This window comes from Solea solea, chromosome 14, assembly GCF_958295425.1.
Source record: "Solea solea chromosome 14, fSolSol10.1, whole genome shotgun sequence".
NCBI classification, from domain to species: Eukaryota; Metazoa; Chordata; class Actinopteri; order Pleuronectiformes; family Soleidae; genus Solea; species Solea solea.
Window position 1 is genome coordinate 25,587,885 of NC_081147.1, and position 13,320 is coordinate 25,601,204.

Here is a 13,320-nt window from a genome sequence, read left to right on the forward strand (position 1 = left end):
TTTATCAATAAAGGTTTACAAATATAGAGTAGCATGAAAACAATTAAGATAAAAATATGTATATGAAGATAAAATAATTATACTGAATTCAATTCATACAGTCCTTTGATTGTATGAACTGTTGTTTTTAATTAAAATTTAGAATTTGTATATATATATATATATGTGTGTGTGTGTATATGTACATATATATGTGTGTATATATGTATATATAATTAGGGTTATATATATCTTGAGGGGATCTGTATATATATGTACAGTATATGTATATGTATGTATATACTTTTTTTATTTTGAAGGGGATATAACTCATGACAATTATAAATAAAGATAAAAATATACATGATACTGTATGTGCTTTTGATTGGATTATATTCAATGACCGGAGCCACAAATTAAAAGAGGTAATACTGTAGGCGGGTAACATTTAATGGTTTATTAATCACCATCTTTGATTTGGTTGCTATCAAAACATATTACAAATATTTAAATATTACAGACCACAGTTGGGACAAACATGATCTAAATGACAGTGGGACACAGTGGAGCATCTGTCATAAACAAAATATATGTATTTACAATACAAAAATAGCACTCAGACAACTAAATAAATATCCTCTCAACTGTGGGACATCACGCCTCACTGAAAAAGTCTAAGAGAGAATTTAAGTCATAATTGTCGAGGATCTCCAACAATGACGACACCTTGGTTTTCACATTCTGGCCTTTGAACTTGAATTTGTCAATGAAGAGGTCTGTGATCATTCCTATGGTGAAAAAAAAGGTAAAGAAAGTATCGGTTACCAAAAACAGCAAACTTAAAAAGCTGTAGTGAGGATATTAGAAATACCATAAAGCCTCTCAAGGTGCGCTGGCTGCTTCTTGTACTCCTCCAGGAGATTGGCAGACTCGTCCAGGATGTTACGATACTCTGGGATAAGGAAGTCAGCGTTCCCCTCGTGAACCTGAAGTTCCTGCCAATCAGAGACGAAGTGGAACATATTTTATGTCCTTAAAAAAGTGAAAACTTCATGCATCAGCATGAGCAGGATTAAGTCACAATAATGTATAGTTCTCATGATTTAGGTATTTGGTTCTTCTCAAATATCTCCACCAGATAATGTCCAAGCAAGATCAGTCTTTAAAACAAACAAAGCAGCAATAAAGTTATCTAAAAAGAACAGATATTAATGCTTTCTGAGTTTCAGATTGTTTTACTGTTTAAACGACAATTAATTGAGTAGTACAACTCAAATGAGTAGTTCATTTAGTTAAATACAGAGTTCAAACACACAAATACTCAAAATTAGATAAACATTAGCGTTACAATGTAGTTTTTCTTATCATTGGAGATCATTTTAATAACTTAATTAAATATTTTAACCTATACTTACTTTAAGAGCATCAATGAGCTGAACTTTTCTAGCCAGCAACAACTGGTACTCCAGCTTTGGGTGAATCATGTTGAGGGTGTGACTCACAGAGTCATCGTTTATATCTGGAGGATGAATAAAAAAAAAAACAAGATTTAGTTCTTTAAACATTTGATTCAATTGGACATTCAAATAAAATTAAAAAAAATAAACCTACCATATGAAACGTTGAGATTGATTTTCCTCTTAGTCGCTTCTTTAGAGAGGACATCACTGAGTATGGAGATTGTGGAGATGTTGTCTGACCTGAAGTGACCCTCCCCTTTGCTAAAATTACATATACAGAGGACATTTTAGTTTGTTTCCGAGTAAATGATGACACAAATCGCCACTGCACTTTTCAAACAAACTCTTAACCCAACTGTAAAATCTCTAGATCATACACACAGGTACACATGTATATGTGATCTTTGTGTTGTTGTTTACCAGTAGCTGGCTTCGAGCTGTGTGCCGAGGAAAGTGTTATGGAAATGAAATGTGATGCTATCTCCTGCTGGTGTTTTCTCAGGCACCTCTGGCAAACAGAAGACCACCCACGAGTGGATCTCTGCAAAACTGAACTGACCCACCAAGCTGAGCCGGTTCATGGGCCTGTAAGACAAACAGAGACAGAGATAAGTAAGACACTACAGATATGTTTCAAGTCAAAAATAATGAGTAAAAAGAGATTTTGATCACCAATAACTAACCAACCAGACTGATTTCACATTAACTTAAAGACCAAATCGTAGAAAGTGCATCCAATTAATAGAAAACCCCTTTTTAAATGTGTTTTAAAAAGGGCTGCAACCATTAATCGATTACAAAATTAATTATTAAATATTTTTAACATTAATTGATTGGTTTGAGTGTCTTTTTAATAAAAAAAAAGCTTTTCTGATTTTTCAGCTTCTTAAATGTGAATATTTTCTGGATTCTTTGCTCCATATCACAAATAAATCATTCAAATCAAAACAAGACATTTAAAAAGATCATCATTTCCAGGTTTAGTAAACACTGTTCAACATTGACAACATGACATTTTCAGACCATAATTGTGCAGAAAACAATTGACAGATGCATCAGTTATGGAAATAATTGTTAGTTGTAGCCCTAAACTGTCTCCGTAAGATATTCCAGTTGCAGTCTTCACCTGTCGCGGTCTATGCTGTGCGTGCGCTGGTGGAGGGACAGAGGTTTGATCTGGTACTGGCGGACCTGGCAGGTTTTGGGTTGCAGTCTGGGGGTAATGTAGGCCTGCAGGGTGCCGTATTGTCCCTCAATGGACCTCACCTAAGAAAACAGTTGTTTATAGACAAAAACACATGTTCCAACTAGGTCAACTCGGGACAGATTTTTGATCCAGGAGTACGTTTCTTACCTTGAGCTCCAGTCTGGTTGTGTTAGCCTGACATCTGTATGTGGCCAGCAGGAAGTTGCCGTTCGGTTGCTGCAAACAGAGTGAAAGAGTGAAAGAGTGAAAGAGTGAGGCCTGTGAGAGCAGCAGCTGCTTCATGACTCTTCACCATAAGTTCATGCTGCTCACCTCAGAGTCACATTCACTGAAACTGACCACAGCTGAGTTTTTATCCACATCCAGCAGGTCTATGGGGACGTCACTCTGCACGGAAGATAGATGTTCACGTCTACATCATTTCTCAAGTTAACCAGAGATTGTTTGTTGTTGCTGTACCTGGAGCAGCAGGTTGTCGATGGCAGTCTGCACCTCCAGGGTGAGGCTGTAGCTGGCGTCATCCTGGCAGAGGGTGAACTTGTCATTAATGCTGAAGACGGGCACAGCAGAGACGGCCGTGCTCGACTGAGACGTCTGCTGGTACTGCTCTCGTCCCTGCAGGACTTTGACCTGCAGCTGCTCCAGCTCGGCCCTGAAAGTGAACCACGTACGTCACACGTCATCTATCACACAAACACGTGTATACTAAAAAGGTACAAGAACAGGAAGCAGTGTTTTGATGTTTGATACCTGAGTGCTTCTATTTTGGACTGGGTCTCCTTACTCATCCTGACCTCGTCTCCAGGGCCGGCCTCAGCCTTCTGGGGCTCAGTGGTCAAAGCAGTCACCCATCCTGGAAGACGTAATGGCATTTATTGACATATTTACCTGTAGAAACTCTGAGAGGAAACTATGAACAGCAAGTACTTTATATATGTATATATGTATATATATTAAAAATGAACCTGTGTAAGTGGCAGTCAAGACCTCATCATAAGACTCCTTCCCCACACAGCCACCCTGGATGGAAGTCACGCTCTCGGAGAGTATCTGAAGACAGAAAACAGAGAAAACATACGATAATATCCTATTCAGTTTTTTTTTCCTGGAGGATATTGCAATTGCATTTTAACTTGATTTACAATATTAAAGGGAGGATTCAGGTAAATATGTGAAAACACGCTGGATGTTCTAAATCTTTTTTAAAACATGTACAACTGTGCATACAGGGGGCGCTGTTGCTCAGCAAACCGTTGGTCAATTACACACAATTATATTGACAAAACATCTTTTAAATGGATATTGTGATGAAAATAATGACATTAATTGGTGAAGATTTTCCTCTGTAACTCTTTATCAAAACTACAAACTCTATTGACTTCTATTGAAGCGAGAATATACTGTACTTAACATACATGATCAAAGCGTAACGTGGGCTCACTGGAGCTGTCGAAACCATAAACCTCCACCGTCCCGTCGTCCCTGCCCACAAGAACGTCGCTCACGCCGTCTCCAATGATGTCATAGGTGTCAATGCAAAGAATTCCTGATGGAAGACAAGAGGAGCTCAGTGAAGTATTCTTGGACGTGCTGTGGTTCATGTGTCTTATTTTCACACAAACAACACACACACACCTCCTTTCTTTTTCTCATTGTCGATCTCCCATTTGGTTGCAGCCGAGCGCTCGCCGATCTGGACCAAACCTATTTTACCATCTGTGGTACCAAAGAGGATTTCCTCTCCTGCAGGAAAAATCACTGACATTATGTTGTGTGTAAAACATGATGCTGTAGAATTGTCCCGATACAGAGCAACACAGAGACGTTTGCTTGCCTCCATCTTTGTTGTACAGTTCCAAGACAGATGGAGGGCCGGGGACTTCAATGTCATAGGCGAGCTCGGATCCCTACAGAAAATAAGAAAAAGAGGAAAAACCTGTGAATTCCATCTTATTGGTTCCAGCAGAACAGTTGATTAGAACAGTTTTAGTAAATGAGGTTTACCTGTAAGACTCTGAGGACACGATCTTGACATGCCAGGACTGGGCTGAAGCGACTCGTGTCCTCCGAGGACACACACACGATGTCGTTGATTTTGTCTCCAGACAGATAATAGTCCTGGTCCTTGCAGTCACAGTAGTGGTTGTAGATGTAACTTGCACAAACAAAGAGGTCAGCGCCTGAGACGTGCCTGCAAGACAAAATCACACATTCATATGGTTTTTGACATGATGGAATCCTGACAATCAACGTGGCTCTTCCACTCTTTAGTGGTTGCACTTGTGATTCCAAATATATGGTATTACAGATCTGTTGAGAAGTTGTTACCAAGCTAATGAGGGGTACGAATAACATAAATGAAACTAAACTAAACTTCAAGCAGAACAAGTGTGAAAAAGTGCATTAGTGGCTCCTACATGGCATTGATGGTCTCGGTGAGGTTGGCTTCAAAGGTGAGGAACTGTTTTCCTTTCTTGGTGAATCCTCGGACCTGAGAACCGGAACAAACAAAGATCTTCTCCTGCAGAGTTCCTGCAGCTCCTCCCAGGTCCATTCTGGATATTTTCTGCCCCGGGAGTGTTTTGAACACGGGCTGAAACGTAACGTCATAAACTCAAATTTCTTAAAAGTCAAAAACAAAATAACATCCAACAAAAATGTGAACCAGGACACACACACACACACACACACACACACACACACACCACTGCTTCTCCCTTCTTCATCCCAAAACATGTCAATATGCCGTCGTGATCAGCGATAGCCACCTGAAACACAGAGAAACACAAAGAGACGCAGAGTTACAGTCAAACAACAGACTATCATGCACGGCTGTTGCTCTGACAGTAAAATGACCTTCTGAGTTGCCTTTTTCCCCACGGCTGGAAGCAGCCTCATGGTTTTCTGGGAGGTGACACCGACCTGTGAGTGGAGAGAGTATCAGTCATCTAACATAACACAAAGTCTTCATTGTCTTTGTACAAAATATTATAACAAAAATGATCAGTGCTACTTCTGATCAGTGCAGCAGTTTTTAAATCGATTACATATCAGGTTACAAACAAACACAAGATAAACACTGAAATAATCTCAGTCCAGATGAAAACACACAATCATTTTCTTTTTACCTGAATGTAATCAACTCGATTCAGGTGAAGCTCCATGTTCTTTCTCTCTCTGGTGTCAAACGTCCACTTTATTCGCTCATAAATCCGCAGCAATCGTTCGCTGTCACAGTGTATAAGTGAATAATTTCTGATGCTGAAAACAGTCTGGGATTATCCACAGCGAGGAGATTAGCAGGGCGTGCTAGCGTTAGCCAGCGAGCTAAACGGCTAACATGACTTCTTATTCGCTTAAAAAGAGATTTTAAAAATAAATAAATAACTAAAGCGAAATAAATCGACACGATTCAATAAAACCGCACAGTTGAATGTAAATGTACACGTATTAGCTCGTATTAGCGTGACTCTGTACTGTGATGCTAAAGATGAGACGCAGTTGTCCGTTGCCAATGGTGACGCTCTCGCGCTAACAAGCTGCAACGCCATTGGACAAAAACTGAATGTTTAAAATTAGAGCTCTCGTTTGATTGGTTGCCTGGCTCCTTATGTCAAATACGGATTTTACTTAGTATTTTGTGTGTGATGCGATATAAACGCACAATATTTTTCTATAAAGGTAACATATTAACATGTTTTAAGGGGACAATACAGTCAGATTGATTTAAATGTCAATCAACTAAACCTCTTATAATAGTATTTCATTCAAGGTTTTGCATCACAAACAGTAGTGTTAACGTTCAGATACATGATCAAAACTTAAATATCCATCTCAGAATGACATTATATTACACACAAACCAGCAATGCAATAAAAAACCCACATAAACCAGATCCTCCTCTTATACACTGACCACATTAAACGCTTACTGTTGTAGCAGATATGTTTAATTGACTTATTCTAATTACTATAACTACAAGATTTACAGCATTGACATTCACAATTACCCTTCTTTTTAATATTCACCAATGAGCCATAACATTATAAAAGTGTTTAAATAATAAGTCATAAGTGTGGCAAAAATCTATTTTAGGCAAATTTGAACATGCAAAATAATTCAGACTGAATTAAAACTGTATTGTTATATGAAGGAAATAAGTCAGTTGGACACTGCCCACGAGTAGTGGCCCCTGTCAATGATTAATTCAGTTATTTGAAATCATAAATCATATTATAAACTCACATTTCTGTCTATATTACAAAGCACTGTACTGGCGACTTTTTATATGGGAAATTTTCCTGAATTTAGATCCATGAAAACCAATAAATGTCTAAAGAAATACAGCAGGCCCAAAGCCCGAGGATCTAATGAGAACAAACCCACATTTCTATACTTTATAATATTTTTTATTAGTTTAATTAAGGGATCGATTCATTCTCGTCATAAAAATGTGGTTTCTCTGTAGGTAAATGAACACAATTAACATGGCAGAAAAAAAAGAGAAATGTGGCGCACAATAATTAAGAAATCTACAATAGAAACAAGTAAAAATGAGTCAGGATGGAGACACAGGCATGACATGCATTGTGCAATTCATTACAAACTGAAAAAGATCTAGTACCTGAAAGTATTCTATAAAATACAGCCGATATCTTTGTTTTTTTTTCTTTTACTTCTACATCCATTTTGACATCAGACCTACAGATTTTTACAAAATCAAAATAATCAGTTGATGGCATTGATAGAAAGTTAGTCATTGAGACGTATTAGAATACTCAGATGATTTGCACGTAAAAAAAAAAGAGCGATTGAAACTGCAAACATGATGTTCTGCATCCATCCAAGCACAGCATGATCTTTCAAAGGAAAAGAATTTAAAAAAAATGTATAAGAACCGTTTAATTCAAGTTACTAATCTCAGAATGTTAACATTTCATCACAGAAGAACTAATTGTCATGAATAAATAAGGACATAAGAGGAAAGAACAATCACAGCTGATAAATAGAGAACACAGCCGATGTTTACTGTGCTCCCGTCAGTGAACGTAACAAGGTGAGGAGTGTCCACTGCCTGAACGAGGTCACATTAGGAGGATGGGAACAGAAACATCACCACGAGACTTCAGTGCATTACTGGCTGCTCTTCAACTCCACTCGCATGTGACGAGAGATTGGAGCACAGGCTGTAAAGCTGACATTCAGAGAACAGTTCCTTCTGCTGATGGCATTGTCAGTCCCCATCACAGTTTAAGTCACATCCTAAATGGTGAAAAACAAATTTAAAAAGAAAAAGAAAAACAACATTTTTTTTTTTACATCAGGAAATCAGACGCCCGTGGGGGCGAGGCGGCTGACGAAGGCGATGCTGCTGAGGCACATCCTCCTGAAGAAGGCGGGACAAGCGGGCTTCATGATGAAGTGCTCCAGAAGAATCCGCAGCTCTGTGAACAACGTGCTGCGGTGGAAAGAGAGAGAGCGACGTCAAGGTTTTAAATGAAGTTACAGTTTGGTTGGTTTTCACGAAAACTTTAAATTAGATTTGTTTCGAAATTGAGTTTAATCACAGGTCATAAACAATTCATTTTGGATGATGTTCTTCCCAATTACACACAATATATGAAAAGTATCCGGTTGATACTACTGTACTATGTCTGAGCTGAGCTCACGTAGGATTTCTTTAAGCTGCATGTTTTTTTTCTTTTATCAACATCTTACCGGCAGTATGGGTTTCTTCTGGATGTGTAGCGGAGAGTGAGGAATCTGTAGTAAATGAAAGGCAGCAGCAAACTCCCCTGACCACTGTTAACGAGACACGAGTGACAAAATTGACATTACACAACTGTGGACTGTGAAAATCAACAATAATCAATAACGTGAATGCTAATCCTAATTTCTAAAAATATTTTTGCAAGAGGCAAAAATACAGACAATCTCACCTCTGTGTAAATCTAGAGACAATTTTAACATGAAAACTACAAGTATAAGAGTGCTGGAGGACCGATTCACATCGTTTACAGAACCCTTACTTCTGTGTATTACTAGATGAAAATCATCACACAGCATGAAGTACTTCTTTGTGACGGCTGCATAAGCAGAACAACTGACAACTGACGACAATGAGAACTTCCTCTACGGTCTCTGATACAGGCGGGTAAATGAACTGAAAAATACCTGAAAAGCATAAAAGCAGTAGCTGGCATCAGGAAGATCTCATTGCAGGCGATGAACTTGAGAATGTTCTGCTGGTTGGTTGTTAGTTTGTCCAGGAGATTTCTGATGATCATTAGGCTGTTTGGACCCATTGACTGCAACAGGACACAGAACACAACGTCAGAGGGTTAAAGCAAAGAGTGATACATTAAAGTAAATGTTAAAGAACAACATTATCAATCATTGACTATTATTAGATTTTTAGGCTGAAATTGTGTCCCTGAGCAAAGGCTGGCTGATTGAGTACATAATTAAAACGCCATTTGGCTGCCGCTAATGTTTCCACTGGGTCTTTAAATAGCTTCATCCAGTCGAGACATTTTGATACTAAACAGCATTACAGGTCACAGCAGGTGACTGCTCCCTCATACTCACATCAAGGACTTTCTTTGTGTAGGTAGTTGCGTGAAGCAAGGAGAAGAGGAAGACTGGGAAAATGCTCACTGGACAAAAGAGTTAAAGACCAACAACAAAGACGGAATCAACCTCAGTAACCGACAAACAAGTGGTGATAATAGGCATAGGATGGTATATGATTAAATGCTTAATAACATGTGATTTAGTACTACTGAAGCACATGGTACCTGCTGCATCTCTCTGCCCTGGTGCAACACAACATGTGCTATCATGAGATACTAATAAGAATCATTGAAAGTGGAGAGCGAACTTTTTTTTTAATCCAAATCAGAATATCTTAATGCATTTAAGTAACCAGGTTTAACATGAAAATCAGGTTACATGAGTAATCTGAAAATATGTTTACAGTTTATATGTTTAGGGCTGCGTATTGCCAGAAATTTGGCCAAACGACACATATCCTGATACAGGGGTGACGATGAGATACATTACGATAAATTGGGAAACTGTTTTTGCTCCAAAAAGCTCAAACAATAGTGTACACATAAACACTCCTTTTAGTCGAGGGAGAGGAGTTGGAAGCACGGTGAGAGTCAAATGGCTGAAAGCCTGCTGCCAAAAACCCACTGTCAATATTATTTCCACATCAATACAGCGCTTTTAAGAATCAGTATCCATGAAATACTACAACATTATAGTGTATCAGTATTTTCCTACACATCAAATAACAAGAGAAAGCAGATACAACACATATACATATACAGCACCTCTGTGTGATTTCACAGGTCTCACCAGTTATCGTAAACAAAACATCACATCTGTTGTTTCCTGTGATTTCCAAGGTGAAAGGATACTTGTGATGGGGTATGAGTTGACCAGGATAAGTGAATACAGCAGATAATGACAGCTGTCCTCTTGCAGAGCCTGGGCAAGGAACTCTCTGCTCAGCTGGAAGCGCGGAAGCCTTTGATGCAAGCGAAGAGCACTGGTGAGGGCGTTCGCTAACAATGCTCTCTGATAGAAGTTTGCTGCTGCATAGGGTCTGAAAAGTACCAAAGACAAATATTGAGATATATATCCTATGGTCGAAAGGAGAAAAAAAATGCTGATACTGTAAGCAGTGCTCAGTGAGTGCAATTACCCCAAAACTGGTAGAATAAACATTACAGAGCAGTAGACAGTGAAGAGTCGTGACAGCCACATTGCAGTTTCTAGCTTGTTGCTCAATAAAAATTGCTGAGGAAGAAAAACAGAAAAGAAAAATACATTCAGGGGATTCAAGCTTATACAAGTATGTGTGAGAAATTGTATGTTGTTGACAGCACACAGGAGCCAGGCTAACTGAGAGTTGGATAATCCATTTTAATTAGTATGCTGTTGTGTTGTATTGTTTGGACAATTGCAAAGACGGGATAAGCATCTGTTTTCTCATGTAAACTGAAGACTGCTTCACTGATGGTTCACTAGTCTGGTTTTCCCAACAGTCAGCGAGTCAAACTAAAACAAACAAACAACCTGATTCAATCTAACTGTTAATTTTACACATCAAAAACCAGGTCATAAGATCAAGCTGTAACTCATTTAACAACCTGCTGAGAAGACGGCACAGTACAGCCGACTCTACATTTCAGTATTTCTTAAATAAACAGAATGCAAAGTGTGACTAACACAAATCATAAACAAAATTACACAAAAAATAACTTTCATACAGCAATCCAGAACTGCAGCCATTAAATGTATAACATAGCTGAAACACTGAGTTTGTAAATAAAACTACAAATTCCTAAATTTCTACAAAGCCTGGTTAACTCAAATATAGCAAATATAGAAAGGCACTAGTCTTTATCCCAACGCGTGGGCACAGCAATTAGAGAGTAATGACAGTGTGGCAGAGGAAGATTAGTCAAAAACAAACAAAGCACAAGCCTAAATCCCCTACAGGTAAACCTCCACCACCTACAGCTTCTATTCAGTGTGTTCCGTGTGTCTTTCTGTTATGCAAATAGCCCCAGTTTGTAACATAATGATCTAGTTTGTAACAGACTTTCTGTATCATAAATGTGTGTCGGTTAACTTTGGACACACTAACATACGTTAATCCGACTTACACATTTAATGAAATGAGCAGAATGTCTTGCAATTGGACTATGAATATGTCAAATCAGCAAACTGCAGTTTAATGGATGAGAAATGGCTACAAGATACTGCTGCATTGCAAACTTACCACTGGCCCCAACTGAGGAGGACTTTGCTGGTTACTGTCAGCCATCTTTGGGAAAGTGTGGGGTCTTTCTGTAGAAAAGAACACACTCATTTAAAACCAATAATTACAACACAACAAGCCAGTATCTGCTAGGTTCCATGCATCTCTTCTTATGAATAAAGAGAAGTTGAAAGTTTTCAAGAGGTGACTTTCATTAAACTGACTTGAATATCTCTGCTTCTCGGTGCCTCTTTGATTCTATGTGATGAGAAGTACTGCCTTTCTTAATTCTTTCCCCCCCTTTCCTACAAGTTTTTAATCTCTTTTATATATAAAACTTCATCTGCCTTTGATCCCGATTCAAATTAAAGTCATAGCACACCATTCCCCCAGTGGGATGAAAAAGGCATCTATCCAAATATCTAATGCATATGCATGATATTGAACTTTTGTCTCTATCATATATGCCAATTTATTGTGAGTGCTTGGGCCAATAATCAATACTGAGATATAATACATATATAATAAAGATATAATCCCATTTTAAGTGAAGAATGAATTAACAAGTAACAACGTGTACAGTCTAAAATACACACTCAAATAATAAAGATAGTGAAGGTAACATAGAATCCTTACAGACGTCTATCATATAATGTATTTTATTTGAATACAATAAGATTATCTTTTTCCTTAAATCTTAACCGTTTGGAGATTTTGACGTACCCGAGTTAGCTAGCTTGCCTAGCTTAAGCTAAAGTGGGTGAGTTGGAGACTAGCGCGAGTATATGGACGTTTTGTTTTAGTTGCCGGTGAACAGAATACGCGCTTTACTAGTTACTGACGCGTGATGTCACTGGTCGGTGACTTGTGTGCGTGTCAGTGTATTTAATCATTTCATGTATTGAATGGATGCTAACGATATCGGTAGCTAACACAAGACTGCTAGGTCTCTAGAAGATTCTGTTACTATCGTTACTAGCATATGAGCTAAGGTTAGCTACCTAGCCGCTTGTTAGCTCGGGGCTTTATCTCACGGTTATCTGAATCGGCTGTTTGAAGAGACGCGCCGTTCACACTCATTTTAATAATGTATATAATATGCGGATAATGAAATGAGTAGCCTACCAGGGTTACACTGTCGACAGGTTCCTTTGCGTGCCGAGCTGAGACAGTGATGTTGCGGGATGTGTATGCTGATGCTGTACGTCACCTGACCTTCCGGTGCGAGAGGAGAAGTAGTATCGCGAGATCTTCAGTCATCGCTCTTTTCCCCCCACCAATTTTCAGGTTTATTTATTTTTTAAAAAGAGAACATATAATGAAACACACACAGGATGAACAGACAGTAATGTACATTTAAATATTACATATGTATATTTTAAATATTCATAGTCCAAATAGCTTTTGGTTGTGTTTAAGGCAAGAAAGGCAAGTTTATTTGTATAGCGCCATTCTTACACAAGGCAATTCATAGTGCTTTACAGAGGCAAGTAAATACATTGGAAATTAAAACAAAATCAATTAAAAAATCAATTATAGAAATAAAAACAATTTTAAACATTAAACAATTTAAAATCAATCAGACAAAGAGTTTTTCATCTGTTCTGTGTTTGCCCTCCCTTATTTGTGAAAATGAAATAAGTCACAGGGCTTACACTCCCACTCAGCTCGATTCTCCAAGACTCGACATGTGCCCTTTTACCTGTTCTTCCCATTTCATCTAATTAGTCCCCCTTTAACTCAGAGAAACACTGAACAGATAAAGCATCAGTTAACTTAAAATTAATAAAACATTGGAATGCAATATCAGAAAGCTGCAGTGAACAATAATGTTTTCAACCCTGATTTTAACAAGCTGACCGTTGATCAGGGAGTTTAAATGCAGCTTCGCCCTGCTTGGT

At 38.3% G+C, this 13,320-nt stretch overlaps 2 protein-coding genes across 2 annotated transcripts; both read right to left on the minus strand.

Annotated features, from left to right (window-relative positions):
- Window positions 1–421: 421 nt before the first annotated feature.
- Window positions 422–6,177, minus strand: bbs7 (Bardet-Biedl syndrome 7). The gene is made up of 19 exons (XM_058650009.1): window positions 5,775–6,177; window positions 5,503–5,568; window positions 5,352–5,414; window positions 5,064–5,239; window positions 4,651–4,837; window positions 4,481–4,553; window positions 4,282–4,389; window positions 4,062–4,192; window positions 3,612–3,696; window positions 3,397–3,499; window positions 3,106–3,298; window positions 2,959–3,033; window positions 2,794–2,862; window positions 2,566–2,705; window positions 1,860–2,024; window positions 1,591–1,700; window positions 1,395–1,498; window positions 851–974; window positions 422–767 (listed from the first exon to the last, which is right to left on the minus strand). The coding sequence occupies exons 1-19, from the start codon at window positions 5,808–5,810 to the stop codon at window positions 634–636; spliced, it is 2,142 nt and encodes a 713-aa protein (XP_058505992.1). The 5' UTR covers window positions 5,811–6,177; the 3' UTR covers window positions 422–633.
- A 1,353-nt stretch (window positions 6,178–7,530) lies between these two features.
- tmem33 (transmembrane protein 33) lies at window positions 7,531–12,696 on the minus strand. Its single transcript, XM_058650674.1, has 8 exons — window positions 12,545–12,696; window positions 11,441–11,508; window positions 10,358–10,452; window positions 10,071–10,258; window positions 9,235–9,302; window positions 8,821–8,954; window positions 8,365–8,448; window positions 7,531–8,104 (listed from the first exon to the last, which is right to left on the minus strand). Exons 2-8 carry the CDS (start codon window positions 11,483–11,485, stop codon window positions 7,975–7,977), a joined length of 744 nt encoding a protein of 247 aa, XP_058506657.1. The 5' UTR covers window positions 11,486–11,508; window positions 12,545–12,696; the 3' UTR covers window positions 7,531–7,974.
- Window positions 12,697–13,320: the final 624 nt, after the last annotated feature.